We start from the raw sequence: 18,415 nt of genomic DNA, 5'->3' as shown, positions 1-18,415 counted from the left end.
CTAATTAACAAGCAATTACTCAATTTTTGTTTTCACTTTATTTAATGAGAATCATGCAATGCATGCTAATAATATAATATGACATGGCAACATGACCTAAACTATATGACATGAAGAAATGCAATAATTAAATGCGATCTAAATGACCTAATTCTAATGACATGCAATGCGATGCAATGACATACAAAATTATTTAACCTAAAATAACATGCAGCATACAATTTAGTATGCGAGCTATATGTCACGCGACATTTATTAAATGACATAATCTAATGACGGGCAATTTCTAATTAGAAATGAACCTAACAATAATCACTAAAATGACGTGCATTTCATGGACTTAATTCTATATAACGTGCACATGATTTTTCCTATTCTAAAAATGCAATCTATTCCTGGAAATTGCAACTAATTTATCCTAAGACAAATTTTATGAAATTCGAAATTTAAAATTGCAAAAGTGATCTAGCTAGATTAAGATTCTATCTAATTTGAACTAGGGATTAAGTCATATTAAATCCTAATTTAAACTAAGACATTATCTAAATCTAAGATACAATTTATCTAAAATGCAATGACATGCGGAGCATGCCATAATTCTATATGATATATGCATGATATTTTATATCTTTTGTTTTTTATTTAAAATCCAAAATTTAAACTTGCCACATAATTAAACATGCAATTAAAATCCTAACTTAATGCATTTTTTATATTTTTGAATTAAAATCCCTATCCTAACTAGGCAAGATAACAAGAAATATTCTAAAAAAAAAACTGAATCCTAATTCCAATATTTTTAGATTTTTTTAGTGGCTTTTCAAAAACAATCAATTATTAACTAAACATTAAATCTAAACAATCAAGATATTCAATCTAATAAATGATTGAAATAATCGGAAAAATAACCTGTTGTCTCACAAGTCAAATTAACGATTATCCTAACCCTAATTATCACAACAAAAGATCAAGATAATTAAAAATCTAATCCGAGTTCTTATGGATCAAATTAATAGTTATATTGATTTAACAATTAAAGTAGTATCAACAAACTCCAAGAATTAAAATAATTAAAGAAATGACTGACATCTTACGGGTCAAATTAATAATTATAATAATTATTGTGGAAGACCCTGCGGATAATGCCTACAAGACTCATAAACATTGGGATCCAATTAAATATCTAAACTACATAATATAAACAAAATAAAGTAAATATAAAAAGAAAATGAAACTACCTAATTTCTTTTTCCTTTTCTTTTATTTTTCTTTTCTTGCTTTCTTCAACCACGGCTTGCTCGTGCGGCTGATCTTCGGGTAGCGGGTTCGGGTCGCCGGCGTTCGGGGTTCCGGTGAGGTGAGTCACCGGTGCGTCTGGATGTCGGGGAAGCTCGAGCAGCACAGCAGCAGCTTCGTCGGACGGAACAAGGGCGTCACGGGTGGAAGCGCTGCAGAGGCATCGGACGGACGGGCTGGAGCGGATCACCGGTGAAGGCGGGGCAGCGTTGCTGCGTCTGGGCGGAAGGTTCGGGTGATCAGAGGTGGAACTAGGTAGGCTTGAGTCCTGTTCTGGCGATTTGCGTGCGGAGCAGCGAGCTCGTGGTGTGGGCGCGGCGTCGGAACAGACGCGTCGCGGTGGAGGCGCTGCAGGGGAGACGGCAGAGGCGAACGGCGGGGGTCGTCGGGGCTCGTGCGAAGGAAGATCCAGGCGTCGGACGGGACTGGCTTCAAGCCCCAGGCGGCGTCGGCGTGAGCGGTGAGGTGGTTCGTCAGGGAGCGGAGCAAGGGCAAGGCTCGGCGCGGCACGGTGGGCTTGGGTGGAGGAGGACTCAAACGTCGGGGCGAGCTTCGTGGGGAGACCGACGAAGCGGCTGTGGCGGACGCACGGCTGTGGAAGCCCTGCGGATGGAAGTTGCAGAGGAGGGGCAGCGGACTTGAGGAAGATGATGAATAGTAGGGGTCAAATTACCTTTTGCCTTTTTACCTTTCTCCTCTCTCTTTCTCTCTCTCACGTTCTGACTTTTCCTTTTTTTTTTTCCCTTTTTCGCAGAAGCCAAAACCTCTCTTGACCTTTCTCTTCACTTATTTCTGAATTTTTAAAAAAAAAAGCTCCCCGATTTCATCATCTATTGATAAAAATATGATTACAATACGATTTTTTTAATTTTCAAAAATCATAATATCGCATCAAATCTTAATTTTTTTACAAGATAATCAATTAAAAATAACGACGGGCTTAGGTTGATTTTATCCTTTCATGGGCCTAGCTTTGCTATTAATTTAAAATTCAAAACCACCCATTCGACCCATCCGCCACCGGGCCCAATAAATAAAATACCAATTAAAAATAAAATGCACCTAAATCAGTATGCTATGTAATTAATATATATTTTTTTTTATAAAATTAAACCCTACTTTTTAATGACTAAACGGGCCGTTAAAATTTAGGTGTCAACGGTTTGACAATTATTTTCAGACGTGATGAGGTCAGGAATTACTGAGTTAAAGTAATCAAATTCTTAAGGTATTTCGAAAACTTCATCAAAGTAACTATTTCAATGAGGCTTGGACCTGACTTCTGATCTTATTTTAGGCCCATGCCATCTTTGATTGATATTGGGTCAAGTATTGGATGAATTAGTCCAATCTGATGATACTAATTGCGTCATTTCGCTTAAAATCGGATCAGGATGAAGGAAAGATGAACACAACATGGGTCACATTCAATCCAACAGCTTTCATTATGCAACATGCGCTCACTGAGTTGAGCCAAACATCACAATTCACAATAAAATTGGAAATGATTTGAATGTGCAATCCAAGAGTCTCGATCGCACAACCACCCAAAAATAATTCAAACACTTAAACCATATGAAAATGAGTAAATGACCTCCCTCTTCATGATATATTACATTGTATACATTGTTAATTTATTTAAAGCAGTCAATTTTATTGTTTTAACAGACCAAACCGTATATATATTAATCGGTCATCATATATAATTTTCGACACAATTTTTAAAAATATTGACATTTCGAGATCAAATCAAGTCTCTTACTAAACCAAAGTAGAATCACAAGAGTGTCCCCCAAAATAAAAGTCAAGTCTGAGGAGATTTTGAAAAAAAAAAAAATGGGCTCCACATGAGAAGAATTTTTGGAGATTTCTCTAAATAAAAATCATTTTCTTCTTCATTTTTTTCAATTCAAGTTTGGGGAGAATTTTAAAAAACTGGGCTCCAAATGAGAAGAATTTTTAGAGATTTCTCTTAATAAAATTACCATTTTCTTCTATTTTTCTTTTAAAAAAATAATAATTTTGAAGGAATTTGGTAGTTTTTTTTTTTTTTTTTGAACAGATGGAATTTGGTAGTTGGACAGACGAGACTGCCAACGTGCCTCGATCCCGACTACCTCCGCCCTTCGAAGTACGTTAGCTCTTCACCTCCGATCCCGATACCAGCCCCGCCGTTTCCCGGATCATGTCCGGCGCCGCCTCCTCCGCCGCCGCCGCTCCGGCCGCCGCGGCCCCGCCGGAAGCGCCGCCGCCGCTGATCCCCTCCCTCCCGGACGACGTCGCCGTGAACATCATCGCCCGCGTGCCCAGTTCCCACGACCCCACCCTCGCCCTCGTCTCCCGGAGCTTCCGCTCCCTCCTCTCCTCCCCCTCTCCTCTCCTCCGCCCGCCGCCTCCTCCGCCGCACCCAGCCCTCCCTCTACCTCGTCCTCCGCCACCCTTCCTCCCCCTCCTCCTCCTCCTCCTCCGCCTCCTCCCCGGCTTCCCACCTCTGGTTCACCCTCCACTCCAGCCGCCGTCTCGTCCCCATCGCCCCCATCCCCTCCCCCTCCATCGGCTCCGCCTTCGCCGTCGTCGGCTCCCGCATCTACGTCCTCGGCGGGTCCGTCAACGACGTCGCCTCCCCCCGCGTCTGGGTCCTCGACTGCCGGTTCCACCGGTGGGAGCCCGGCCCCTCCATGCGGGTGGGCCGGGAGTTCGCCGCCGCCGGGGTTGTGGGCGAGAAGCTGTACGTCATGGGCGGGTGCACCCTCGACACCTGGTCCCGCGCCGCTCACTGGGCGGAGGTGCTGGACCCCGGGGCCGGGTCGTGGGCGGCGGTCCCGTCAGAGTCGCTCGAGGTGAGAGAGAAGTGGATGCACGCCAGCGCCGTCGTGGACGGGAGGATCTACGCAATGGCAGACCGTGGTGGGGTTGTGTATGACGTGGACAAAGAAGTCTGGGAGAGTGTGGAGGATGAGCTCGACATGGGGTGGAGAGGGAGGGCTTGTGTGATTGATGGGGTTTTGTATTGCTATGACTACTTGGGGAAGATTAGAGGGTTCGATGTGAAGGCAGGGGTTTGGAAGGAGTTGAAGGGCGTGGAGAGCGGGCTGCCAAAGTTCTTGTGTGGTGCGACGATGACAAATCTGGGTGGGAATTTGGTGGTGGTTTGGGAGGGAAAGGGTGGTGGGAAGGAGATGGAGGTCTGGTGTGCTGAGATTGCTGTGAAGAAGAATGAGCATGGGGAACTAGTGGGTTGTATTTGCTGGTCGGATTTGGTTCTCAAGGTATCCAATGGGTCTTCGATCGTCAATTGCTTGGCGGTGGCATTGTCGTCCTGGTCAGATTAATGGTATGCTTGAACAATTGTTTTTTCTCATTACTGTGTGGTTTCTATGTTTATTAATAATCCATTCATTTCAATTAAGTTTGCTAGCCTATATGAATGACGATACATTATGGGAGCAATGTAAAATGCAGTAGCTGACTTCTGCACTCAAATTGGCAGAATCATCGTATAAATGTAGCTCCTCTACTCACGTATGGAACCATTCATGCAGCACTTATCTAATTAAAAGTTATCTTATGGATGATCTGCTTTTGAGGGGACACATTTGGTGTCTGCAATATTGGGTGAGTGTGTTGGGGGAGTTAAACATCTGTTGCTGCGTGCAATTGTGATGGTTCTTCGATAGTACTTAGTAGAGGCACTCTTGTAAACAGAATCTGTTTGCTTGGGAGATGATTGTGTAACTTTGCAGCTTCACTAACTTGATGTTGTGACATCATCATCATGGTCTTTCAAAATCTAATTTTTCTTTTGTACCTGTTGTTGCTTTGTTTTCTTTTAACTTTTTTGTACCTGTTACTAATTTGAGCAAGAGGAGAAATGAAAGCTTTTGTGCTGCTGATGACTTGATAATTCCTCGCTGGTTGTAGAACAGAGGATATAGCAGTGGTTCCCAATGTAGAATTTTTAGGTGATGTCTGGATTGAAAGGAAAGAAGTTCGAGATGTTTCTGCTGGGATGATTGCAGCTTGTTGATATTAGCAACTTTTGGCAGGATCATCTTCCAGTGAGATATTTGAGATTGTTCTTTATCCCTGGGATGCTTACCAATAGGGATTGTCAATCGTAAATTTATTGAATATTGTCGAGAATCAGAGCTTGGTCTGCTAAGAGTCTCTATTGCTGGCTGACTTTAGCTTATTCAAATATGTCATTCAAAGAAATGCAAATTGCTGGTGTCAATTTTGCCTCTTCCCCATGAAAGTTGTCCATGTGATTGATTATTGAGCAGCATTGTCATGCTTATTTGTGGAAGGGTAGTGATGGAACTGCAATGGGTGCTAAAATAAAATGCGTAATAGTCCACATGCTAATGGGAAAGGGTGCGCAATAACTTTGGGATAAGAATATTAGGAGTGTCATAACTTTCGGCGGTGCTTACTTGAGTTCCATAACATTCTTTTCTGCTCATTTGAGTGTCACATCGGTGTAAGATCATTCATTTGAGTGTCATTTCCGGCAAATTGTCCTACATTGATTTTTTACTCAATTTTCTATTGCTACTTGGAATTTTTAATATAAATTAAAGTCCAGTGTGGAAATTTTGGTCCAACATGGTAAGAGTACAAATAAACATTGTCGTTTCTCTCTTTAAATGCTTGCCATGGGAAGGACAACGTTTTCAGTCTCTCTCTTCCTTAAACAACCACATTTTTTCTCTCTCTCTCTCAACGCTTCTTCACTGCAACTCGTACACCTATAGACTTGCAAGAAAAAAGCTAATCAAGCTCTCTCAAAAAAATTATGGCTCTGTCTTCTGCTTTGCTCACGCTCGCTCTTTGTCTATTGAGTGAGCTCCTGCTTGTTGAATGTCATCTTTTCTCACTGGATAAAGACTTAAAAAAGCGATGGTGTGGAGGGAAAATTTAGGGCTTGTCACGTGATCAATCTTGGTCAGTAGAGACTAAAGGCGAGTGATTTGTTGTGTTTCATGAGGTATATTTGTTGTTTTGTGCCCACTGACTGACAAAATCAACGATTGCTTATTCAATTGGTATTGTTGACAGAGACTAACGATGTCGGAAAAGGCATTAGCTTGGAGGGCAAATGTTGAGGTTTGGTGCCATAAAGGTGATGGATTTATTGTATTTGGTGACGTACTTTCTCATTTTGTGTCCAATGACCAACGCTTGTTTATTGAAAGTAGTGGGTTTGTGGGGACCAATTGCTGAAATTGAGTCTCTGTGTTGTGGTCCTTGTTACAAATTTATTTTTTTGTTTTGGTGCAACATTAACATGAGTGATACCAGCACCCATTAATGTTTATTATGATGGGAAGTTTGTTATTGGCGATGAGTGTGACTTTGTTAGTGAAAATGTTGTTGTTGTCCTCATAATGTAGGCTATCATATAAAGACTTTGTTAGAGATATAGTGGAAAAGCTACGATGCAAAATAGGGAAATTGCATTACAAGGTACTTGGTAAGAGTTTTTTAGGAATTGTTTGAGATATCCGTACGATGTTAATAGTGTGAGGCATCTTGTTTACTATCTCCATGGTCAAGATATTTATGTGTATGTTGAATATCACAGTGATGAAGATGAGGAAATAGTATCGAAAGCCGGTATTGAAACCTAGGTTGGTAATAAATCTGTTTTAAAAGGAGATTTCATAGCAGAGGAGATTGAGGCTTTGTATACAGCTCCTGCTTTAGAGACATGTAAGTAGATTGAGAGAGGTAGTGAGATATTCGATGGTGGAGACACACTTCCTATAGGAGACTAGAGTAAACTAGGGCTCTTGGGAAGTTGAACTGTCCAGTGATGAATATGAAGAAACTTTAGTGCATACAATTTGCCCAAATGATGTTGATGATGAGGACATTGCTCAAGTAAGGCAAGAAGTGAGGGCATTTCAGCAAAGGAAGAATTTACCATTTGGGAAGTGGCTGAAACGTAAATGGTCATGATGAGAAAAGTGGTGATGATGACAGCGGTAGCTCTGAGGATTATGATAATAGAGGCTTTGCATTTGTTCTTAGAAGAAAAAGTAAGTATCCTTTTTATAATTCAACTAGTTCAAGTTTTGCGCTATCATAGCAATGAGATTTGATGATAGAAAACAACTTAGAGATTCTATTGTGAAATACTCAATCACTCAACAGTAGAATATTCAATTCACTACAAATGCCAAAGATTTTAAAGCAAAGTGTGCGCAAAAGAATTATCCATGGAAGATATGTGGTGCATTGAGGAAGAAGACTAAGCCAGTGATTTTAGGGGGGACGTCGTATTGTATTTGAGAATAAAATAGTTACTATCGTGTGCTTGGCCCACTTAAACATTATTAAGGCCATACCAGAAATCAAGTGTTCTCAATTAAAACAGTTAGAGAAAGAGAAATAGGTGTTAATGTATCTAGATTTTTATGCGAAAGGGCCAAATACAAAGTGATGGTACATTGATGGGTACATACAAGGAATAATATGTATAGATTTGGGACTATGCTAGTGAATGTAGACTTCGCAATCCACCTATTAGAATTCGTGTAAAAGTTGTGGAGAAGCCATTGTCTTATTTTGGGACGATTTTTGTAAGATATATATATGTTTTGATGGATGTAAAAATGGGTTCTTGGTTGGTTGTAGAAAAGTAACAGGTTTATATTGGTGTTTTATAAATGGGTTATGCAAATGAGAGTTATTGGCTGCCATTGGAAGTGATGGAAATAACCAAATGGTTCCAATAGCCTTGGTTTTGTTGTGAAGGTAAAGGACAAAGGTACTTGGTTCTGATATGATTGACCTTGGTATCATTAATGAAAGAGGTTGGGTATTCATGAGTGACCAATAAAATGTAATGTCATTAATTATTGTCTTTCTAATATCATTCACATATTCAATTTAGCTATTATCAAAAGAAATGCCTACAATAATTGAAACCAGCAAACATTTGTAATATGTCAATGATAGAATAATAACAATATTTCAATGACATTACCTTCTATTTGGTCACTTATAAATGCCCAAGGTCAGCCGTTAGATTTTTCAGATACTCAATAATCGGGCTATTGAAACATTTTGTTGTTTTCATCTCTCCAAATGGCGGCCAATAATTCTCCTCTGCGTGACCCCTTTAGAAAACACCCATCTAACCTTATCACTTTTCTATAGGAATCCATTTCTGCATGCATTAAAACATATATACATTCTAACAAGCTGTGTCCTAGAATCAAGCGTTGATTTCTCCACAACCTATACATAATTCTACCGAGTGGATTCTGAAGCCTACATTCCCTGATATAGTCCTAAAACTATGCATATTATTCTTTGGATGTACTGATCAATATACTCATCACCTTGTGTTTGGCCCTTTTGCATTGATTTCTAGACACACTAACACCTGCTTGTTCCTTCACTAGCTGTTTTAATTGAGGACTCAATTTCTAGCATGACCTTAATGGTTTTGAAGCTTGGCCAATTACATATTAGTAATTCTCTTATTGTCAAATACAATACCACAATTATGTTCCTTCTAGAGTGAATGGATTTGAAACGAACCCAGTCTTCTTACTCAATGCACCATATATGTTCCATGGACAATTATTTTGTGCATACTTTGCTCTTATACAATTATTGGTATTTCTAGTGAATTGAATATTTCCTGTTAAGTGATTGATTACTTAAGAATAACATCTCAAAATTGTTTTGCATCATCAAATCTCATTGATATGCAAAATGCAAGACTTGTACCAGTTGAACACTTTCCCTTCTATGCAGAATTGCAACATCTTCATTTTCAGCATCCTCTGAGCTATTGCTGTCATCATCACCACTTTCCCCATATTCAATATCATTACCATCGACCATAGGAGCTCCTTTATCCATGATTATAGAGTCATCCGCTTCCCTAAATGGTGCATTCCTCCTTTGCTGAAATGCCCTTACTTCTTGCCTTGTTTGTGCAATGTCCTCCTCATCATCATCACTTGGGCAATTTGTATGCACTAAAGTTTCCTCATTTCAATAGTGCAACTTCCCTAGAGCTCTAGTTTACTCTAGTCCTCTTCAAGAAGTGTGTCTCTAGCATCAAATATGCCACCACCTCTCTTAAGTTGCTCACATACTTCTAAAACACGAGCTGTGTGTGAAGCCTTAGTCTCCTTTGCTTCTCTCCTAAAACAAATCTAGCACAAACTTGGGTTTCAATACTAGCTTCCAATACTGTTTCCTCATCTTCATCACCGTGATATTCAACATACATATAAACATATTGACTATGGAGATAATGGCAGAGGATCCCTCACACCATTATTGCCATACAACTATCTCAAATCATCCTTAAAGTTCTAGGTACCTTATAATGCAATTTCACTATTTTGCCTCGCACCATTATTGTCATACAGATATCTCAAACCATCCTTAAGGTTCTTACTAGGTGCCTTATAATGCAATTTCTCTATTTTGCATCACAGCTGGTCTACTATATCCCTTACATAGTCTTTATATAACAGTCTACTCACACTAACGAGGATAATAGCAACATTTCCACCAAAATTTCCCACTCATCACCAATAACAATCTCCCATTGTAGCAAACATTAAGGGTGCAATGGTATCATCCGCATTAATACTTCAGTTTTCAGTCCCCACAACGGCACCATTTTCAATAAACAATAATTGAGGGTGTCGATTAGTGGACACAAAACGACAAAGTGCCTCATCAAATACAATAAATGACTCACCTTTACACTTTGGCACTAAACTCTAATTTTTTCGTCCAAGTTATCACCTTTTCCTGCACCTTTAATCTTTGTGAACAACATGAAATTGAGTAAGCAATCACTGATTTTGTCGGTTAGTGGGCACAAAACAACAAATGTGCTCCACGAAACACAATAAATCACTCGTTTTTGGTCTCTGTTGATCAAGATCATTGTGCAACAAGCCCTAATTTCCCTCCACGTTGTCACCTTTTTTAGTCTCTGTCCAGTGAGAAAGGACAACACTAAGAGCTCAAACAGTGAGGTTTATTTAGTCTCTCTCTATATGGCTTTTTTTTTTTTTTTTTTTTTGGTTCTCTCAATGCTTCCTCACTCGAGTCGGCAAAAATAAGTTATAGTACTCGAGTGAACGCCGTATGAATATTATGGCACTTCTAGTATTCTTATCCCCAATAACTTTAAAAAAGTTTGGCTCATTGTTGAGATGGCCTCTTGCTGGAGCAGATTGTGCCATGAAGGGCAATTCAGTCTGCACTTTGTTGCACTTTGCAACCTTCTGATGGATGTGATAAACTCACATGGACCGCAGCTTGTAATGGGGTTGTTTGTAGTTAGAACTGTCTTAGAGAAAAATGAAGAAAAGCTCCTTGGTGTAAGTTGAAATGGTCACTACCTAGTGTCTCAAACACTACATTTCAGGGCTCACTAGATGGATACTTGGTATGAGTATTGACTGTTTATTCTGTGGTAATTTCATTGATGGCGAGATCATTCGTTGTTCCAAATGTCAGTCTACTGCAATTTGGGACAGAGTCTGGTGGTCATACGATCTTAGTTAGATGGGTCTGCTATGCATTTCAAGGAGAAGAATCTTCATTCTCTGGTTTCTAAGTTAGAACGGAGTGCTTATCTATGTCATTTATGAAGAGCTAGGAACATGAAACTACGTAGTACTGTGGCTGTTGTTACAGTTCCTAGGGTTGTTCAGCTACTCAAACATAATGTAGGCGCTGGTGGTTGACTCCAAAGAAAGGCCTAGAAGAATCTGATTTTTGTGGCTCATTGTGTCATTCTTTCATTAAGAACCAGATGAATCATGTCGAAATGAGGATTTCTTTGTGTGATGGGATGCTGTAGTGGACCAGTAGTAGAACATTTTCTGTGAGGATGCGCATTGACATTGAGGAGGATGTTTGTTTAGTCAGAAGATTGGGTATGCCTTATATGGATGGATGGCCATCAATAGATCAAGGAGTAAGTGGTTCAACATGGTGTTAATATGTTTGAACAGTTGACGTTGAACGACGTAAGTCATTTACTGTCTCAGATCATTGATTTATGTTATTACGCTCTAACCATAGGTACTGAATAGCTGATGCTAGTGAGTTAGATCCACGTGGTGAATGATCATTCCAGCCTGAGGGGTACCTTACTATCTGTAGTGGGCTGCGTAAGCAAGTATGTTTGGATGAATTATATGGGTCTCCTCTACTGAGAGGTACTCTCATATGGGCTGCCAAATTTTTATCATCTTGTAATCTATAATATATGATTTTTCCACTCAATGGAGAGTACAAATTATTCTCAAGAATAACGTTATAGATTTGATACCTTCATCCTTGTGAGCTATGGAATGGATAAACTTTTGAGCCATTCTTGTTAGACAATGGGATAGGAACCAAATGGACGTGGCCCGAAGTAGTTGTGCTTGGCTCAAGAAACTGCAAGAAGATGAGTTGGAAGGCATGACTTTATGGACATGGATTCTCTTGAAGGATGAGGAGATGATAGAAAGGACGTTAATAGAATTTATAGAGAGTTTTGAAGAACATGAGTGATGAACCAAAGTTATCCGTGCAGTCAACCTAGTCAAAGATGACAAATGTGCTTGTTGTCCTTTCTTGTGTGATTTATTAAGTTCACAATTCTACTACTAATACTTGTTATGGTCCACTCTCTTGCCTAATACAGCTTACTGTCTAAGAAAGCACTCATAAGCAGTGTGATGGCTTTTTTTTTCATAAGAAAAAGATCAAGCATCTCTGTCAATTGTTGGTGGTTCGATGATGGTGCATCAGTTATTGCTTGCTGCTGCTGCGGTCATTATGATTGTTTTGCACAGCTTATGATGTGAGTTGGAATGAACAAATCAGATGACAGACCATGAAGTTTGGAAAAGGGGGAGAACCCCAAAGAACATTGTGACTGGCATCCAGATGGACCCTTTTTTTCTTTTTCTTTGCTTTTGTTTCCATTTACTTAGCTGATGATATGCATGGGAAAACTACAGCACTATGTCAATAAGATGGCGCCCTAGGTTTTTAGTTCATTTTGGGCTTGCTTGCTTTCTTCAGTTCACCTATTATCTTTTATCTTTGTCCCCTCTTGAGTTGCTTATTATTATCGCCATTCCCCCTACAGGGTGTTGAAAAATTGACACTGAGTAAATGGATCATTCAACGACCCTACTCTGAAGCTGTTATTCGAGACTCTGAAAGGCAACAAATGCACAACCTTGCTACCTTTTTTGGTGTCTAATTGTGATCGGATTTTAAGACATCTTGAAGGAGATGTTCGCTTATGTACAGCTTGTGTCTTTTGTATATTATGACATCATCTTGCTGGATGATCCATCTCGTATCAAGTGCAATAAATTTTGGATCACTTTTGTATAAATCACGACACAATGTATAGGAAAAATAAACAAACCTTTCTACTCTTTTTGTTCTTACTAAACAAACCTGTCTACTCTTGTCGTTCTTAATATGACGACACTTCTTATGAAGTTTGGAGCATTGTTCATATTCACTATGGCATTTGAAGAATTAAGCAGAGTCATGGTGATGAGTTGCAGTGATTTTTGCTAGTTGAAAGCTTGCTGAAATATCAACTTTATGGCCAAATATTTGCTGCTTCTTGGTCTTGCGGAATAAAGTTTATCGCTATGTATATTGACGTGGCTTCAACGACTGTTTGGTCTCCAAATGATTTGCATAAAGTTTATGGTTTTTCATTGTCTGGCGGCTTGCTTGTTAGTTATGGCCTTTCATTCGGCGTGGTGTTTGCTTAATGCATTCTGTGGGAATTAACTATGCCACACCTGCTACGTGAATGTTAGATTACTCTCATAAAGGTTACTTATGCTAAACTATTGTTTAAGATATAGCTTTGGCTGGCCAATGAAAATTTATGTTATGTAAATCGATAAGTTTCTTTTTTTGCACCAAGAGTTGTAAGTCTAATTAATTGTGAAGGTTTTGAAGTATACTTATGCATGAGAACGATATTTTTAAGGAGATAAAGATCGACATTGCTTCATGGACAATACATAGGGCATATATGTAATTTACATTGATATCTAGATTCTACCAAACAATGGATACAATCTGACATTAAAATATCTGACTTGAAATAAACGGTAGATAAGATATGACAAAATATTCAGATTATTTATCTTAGCATATTTAGTTGTATTCTTACCAAAAATCCAGACGATACACAGCCACGACACAGCCATGGTGCCAAGCTGGCTACTCCGCATCAGCAGGAGGACCATCAGATCGGCTTTGGGCTTTGGCGGCTCTTGCACAATATGAATGGTGACAAGCGAGTCTGTTTCTCTGTGGTATTTCGGGGTGATGAAGGGCCAATGACCTGAGGATACGTCCTTTTCCTTCTTTGCGGGGACCGAACATCCGGTCAAGTGTCTGGATACGTATTATGACTCGTAGTCAGATCCTATCCATAACCTGTCCAGACGTCTACCAATGAGGTCGATGCACCAGGCTACATGGTATAGCGATAAAACTTTATAGTTGGTCCCTACTAAATTGGAATACTACCGACATGGATTAGTAGGCCAGGTCCCATCGCTGTCTGCCAGTTTGGCTTCTGTAAAGCTGTCTCGGCGTCGAGTAGAAAAAGATCACTTCAAAAGGCAATCCGTTGGAAGCCTACCTGGCCCAATGATTGTATGATATCCATTTTACCATGGAGAGATACGTGCCCTGATCTTTTGTGTCCTCATATCTTGTAATTTGCTCAGATATCCACCAGCTTTAAGGGAATAATATCTCTGGAAGTGTAAGCAGTTCCTCACACCAGAACTTCTGGCTCTGGTCATTTTAGCTGATCCTGTGTTTCCCAGTCCAAGCTCAATCCATTGATCGCTTTTGAAGTATATATAATGAGAATTTACAGAAGAAAAAAAGGGTAGAATGAAAGAAACAGAGAATGCAACCTTGCCAACAGTAATGTATATTCAGATTATTCATTTTTCCTTACATAGATGGGGTAACATATCATACTGGTATAAAGACAAGGACTCTATATCCACTTGTGTCTAAGTCCCCATTCTCATTTTGCCTAAAAAATATTGCTTCACCTCAAGTCCAGCATAAGTACACCGAAGTATTCGGCTGTCATATTATTGAACCACCGTACATTACGATATGAACAAACAACACAATGCCTCGTCCTGACGATAAAATTAGGGACGTGGCATGTGAAATGATGCCCCAAACACAAAGGAGTCTGAAATGAATAAAAAAAAAATGATAGTGTCCCAAAAAGAGCGACTACAATGTCCCAAACGCCATGCCATCTTCCTCTTTGAGGAAACCCTCGATTTGTTCAAGTGCCTGGAATTGCAGAATAGATAATTCTCAAGTGAGCAAATGCAAAAGGCAGGCAAAGTATAAGTGCGCACATGCGTGAGTAGGAGATTGAGCTTTTGAGAGAGAGAGAGAGAGAGAGAGAGAGAGAGACCTCAATAGCAATAGCAGTTGGTGAGATGTGTGACACATCTCTGTAACCTAGCTTAGCCGCAATTTCTGCAAGGAGTGGACCATCTCATTATACAATCAAGGCATTGAAGGCAGAAAGTAGCAAACTGTAAATTAACAGAACTGCACCACCTCATGGTTCATAATGAAAAAGTGCATAGATGTTTGTGCATTGGAAATTGAAGTGAGCATACCTTCCAAAGAAACGCGAGCGTTGGCATATGCATATGATTCACTCCTCTCTTCCAAAAGATTAGACAAGCGTGTTAATGCCTGCATGTAATTTTTTGATATCAGGAACGGCACAATATTGGATCGTGCTTCAACTAAGAAAATTCGAAAGCTGTGTATCTGGGTCTACCATGAAAGTAACTGACCTTTGTGTAGGCATCACCTGATTCGTCATGCAAAAGTGGGCGAGAATGTGTTCCCACAGCAGCAATTCTCTGTGCCAATGCTTCCAAAGGCACATCTAACCAGACACTAATCCCCTGCTGCATGTGTCTCCTGGATAACAGATGAAAACACATACAGAATTAAAACATTTCACAAAGAAAAATGCAACGGTCAAGAAGTGTATAGGATGGAATCATTCATTCATTCATTCATTAAAATTACCAATTGACAGGACGGATAACCGCACCACCACCGGTAGAAACCACCATGCGATGCATTCTTGACAATCTTCTCAACATCTCAGTCTGCAAGATGAATTACGATTCAATTAGGAGGAGACCCTAGACTGAATAAGACTGCCTTTCTAAATTATAGATGAAACAAATGCATAAGGTTTATATCAAAAGCAAATTCTCCCGTCTCACCTCCTTCTCTCTGAAGAATCCCTCTCCATAGAGCTTGAAGATCTCAGCTACAGAAGTTCCAACATCCTCCTCCACCAATGAGTCACTGGAGCATCACAGAGTCAAATGAATGTCAAGCCAAGATTTACAAACACATGGTAATAACAGACCTGTACAATTTTACATAGCATGAAACAGAAACACATAAAGCCTTTTCTCTGATAGAAAACCATATTTCTGTCTACAAGAAATTATAAATATTTGATGCAACTACACAAATAAAGATCCATCAAGGGAATGGACCCCCCTCCCCCCCCTCCCCCAAACCAAAAAAAAAAAATAATGCTAATAATAATGTGAATATGGTATCTTCCAGTCAGAGCATCGAATCCACAGAGGTACTTCAATTCACAATATTTTCTAAGTGAAAACAGGGAATCGCAGACAAACCTGTCACAAAAATTATAACTAAGTACTTGAGACAGGACCTTGCCAATGGTGGTTTTTCCGGAACCCATCATTCCTGCAAATCGGATCAAACAGATGAGTAGTGAAGATATTGATTAACAAGTCTAACCAACAGAAGATCAAGGAAATAGAAACTGACCAACAAGATATATACAGCGCCCACTTAAAAATGGCTCAATCTCTTGCGATTTATTCTGCAAATATATTGATTCTAATAAGTTTCCCAAATCAGCAAGTAAAACGGATTCATTTATATCAGCAAAATTAAAGAAGATAGGATTCAGTACCTTCAATATCAAAGCTTCATCGAAAGGCGAGTTGAAACTTCCAGATTGCAATCTTGGAGCTGCAAAATTTATCATGTAAATCACTGCTGATGCTCAACAATAAGAAAGGCAGAAGAGATAAACCCTGAGCGCATGAATGGTGCAGGTAGTTATGAAAAACCATCTCATCTCATTAAGTTAATTCATGAGGAAAATACAAGTAAAATTTCATGATACCTATGGAGTACTACTTTAGAAACTCTGGACTTCAGCAAAAGCAAACAAAACAAGAGTGCAAAAACTCAAATCATGTGGAAGTTGATGTTTTATAGCAGAAACTGCCGTCTACCTATACAACTGGGGGAAAGAATGAAAAACATGACTGCATCGTGTGGATAAAAAGAATACAAGTAAGCAAGGTCTGAATAATCCATTACACATTAATAGAAAGCCTCAAAGTTCTCCCACAATTAAAATAACGGCAACTTCACATATCTGAGCAAAGATAGCCCAAAAGATCATACATCATTTCCTAGGGTCATGGAGAGGGTGAATCTCTCCTCAAGTATCACCCACATATGATCTCTCAGATATAATGATCTGAAATTAATTTGGAGGAATCCATGGATAAAGATTAACCACAATTCACTAGCTCAAAAGGCAAATGGTAAAATGAAATTACCTACCCAAAAAAAAATGTGGACATTAATTTGCTCTATATGAATCACACCAAATCTTGAAGCACGAATACAGTCGAATAAGAAATGGATATAAGAGCAACTACCTCCTGGAAACTCTCGGTATGAACAAGGAACTTCTAAAGAGATCGACTTATGCCGATTAAAACTTCCTGTAGGCTCTAAATGGCCCGAAATGAGCACACGACATCTCCCTTCTCGTAATTTTTGGGGAACCCTTAGCGTGCACCTTGATTTTCTTCCAACCTTTTCCGAATCGATCCATGCAGAGAACTGTGGCCTTTGTGCAAGTTTGGCATCCATCATCAACCTTAAGACAGCCGGAACGTGCCAAATCACTTCACCTTTTTATCTAATCAGATGAAAGTACCAGTTGGATCACCAAAATTCTGCAATGAGAAACCAAAGTAACTCCTAATCAATGCTAAATCGAACCCCGAAAATTTTCCTAACACAACAGCATCATGAACCAGCGCATCAAAATCAAACAGCATAAACAAATCAAAGACCGAATAGAATTTAAAAAGAAAAAGTTCGATTCTTGGAGTCCATGGTCTGATATACGGACAAGAAAATAAAGCAGATCCCGGAGCACCCAAAGAATCAACAGAAACCAAAAGGCGAATAACAAAAGAACCCAGATTAAACAAAAACCCACAAGAATCTCCAACACCCACAAGCCCAAATACAGCTATTGGCTGAAATTCAAGAAAAAGGCGAAATTTTGACGGGTCATTCAGCCCACATCAAATGCAGGGGCTTTTGCATTTCCCAACCTCTCCAAGCTAACAGAGAAGACCCGAATGCATTTGCAACTTGGGTGACTCCATGAACGGCATCAAATCCGTAGATTCTCACACAGCAACAAGGGAAGCATTGAGAGTACCTGACCAGGAACCTGGAGACGATTTGTGTATCCGAATCAAGCGCTGCAAGGCAAGAAATCTCCCAAGGCACGTCAGACGCGTCTCTTTCTCTCTTTACAGAACGGCAGCCCTCTCTCCCTCTTCAGCTTTGCTTGCGCCTCTATATCCGGTTGGGTTTCTCTCCTTGTCGACGCAACGCATTTATAAAAGTGGCTTATTAAGATCTGGTGAGAACTGAGCAAGAAAGAGCAAGAGAGAGAGTATAGTGAATACAATGCAAAAAAAAAATAATATTATGATTTCGTTTTCTTTTTCTTTTTTCTTTCATACCAAAAAAAGAGTACTTGTACTGTATGTATTTAAAGTAAATCCATTAATGAGTATGGGAATTAGTTCTTATTACGACAATTAATCTAAAAAAGACTCCGTTGACAAAGCAGGATGCAATGAGACAATCGGTTTAAATGAGTGAAGACGGGGAAAAATTTACAGTTGGTTTGAAAAATGAAACTAATTGCCTATGA

The 18,415-nt window shown here is 39.6% G+C and overlaps 2 protein-coding genes across 3 annotated transcripts; one reads left to right on the top strand and one right to left on the bottom strand.

Moving 5' to 3' along the window:
- The first annotated feature begins 3,385 nt into the window (after positions 1-3,385).
- Positions 3,386-12,847, top strand: LOC104418201 (F-box/kelch-repeat protein SKIP6). Its single transcript, XM_010029471.3, is given in 4 exon segments — positions 3,386-3,664; positions 3,666-4,630; positions 6,355-6,418; positions 12,431-12,847. Coding segments are annotated over 2 exon segments (1,146 nt in total). The 5' UTR covers positions 3,386-3,481; the 3' UTR covers positions 4,629-4,630; positions 6,355-6,418; positions 12,431-12,847.
- A 1,396-nt stretch (positions 12,848-14,243) lies between these two features.
- Positions 14,244-18,136, bottom strand: LOC104418199 (shikimate kinase, chloroplastic). Of its 2 annotated transcripts, none has more exons than XM_039302115.1 (11): positions 17,912-18,136; positions 17,112-17,377; positions 16,349-16,407; positions 16,201-16,255; positions 16,044-16,116; positions 15,615-15,699; positions 15,412-15,494; positions 15,171-15,300; positions 14,988-15,066; positions 14,777-14,841; positions 14,244-14,649 (listed from the first exon to the last, which is right to left on the bottom strand). In XM_039302115.1, the coding sequence occupies exons 2-11, from the start codon at positions 17,329-17,331 to the stop codon at positions 14,587-14,589; spliced, it is 912 nt and encodes a 303-aa protein (XP_039158049.1). In that variant the 5' UTR covers positions 17,332-17,377; positions 17,912-18,136; the 3' UTR covers positions 14,244-14,586. The 2 variants fall into 2 exon arrangements, with proteins under 2 accessions (XP_039158049.1, XP_010027771.2); XM_010029469.3 differs by having other exon boundaries at positions 17,112-17,414; positions 17,912-18,135.
- Positions 18,137-18,415: the final 279 nt, after the last annotated feature.

This window comes from Eucalyptus grandis, chromosome 9 (genome assembly GCF_016545825.1).
Source record: "Eucalyptus grandis isolate ANBG69807.140 chromosome 9, ASM1654582v1, whole genome shotgun sequence".
Taxonomy (NCBI): domain Eukaryota; kingdom Viridiplantae; phylum Streptophyta; class Magnoliopsida; order Myrtales; family Myrtaceae; genus Eucalyptus; species Eucalyptus grandis.
Note: the sequence above shows the minus strand (reverse complement) of the source record. Positions and strands in the feature narration are given on the sequence as shown.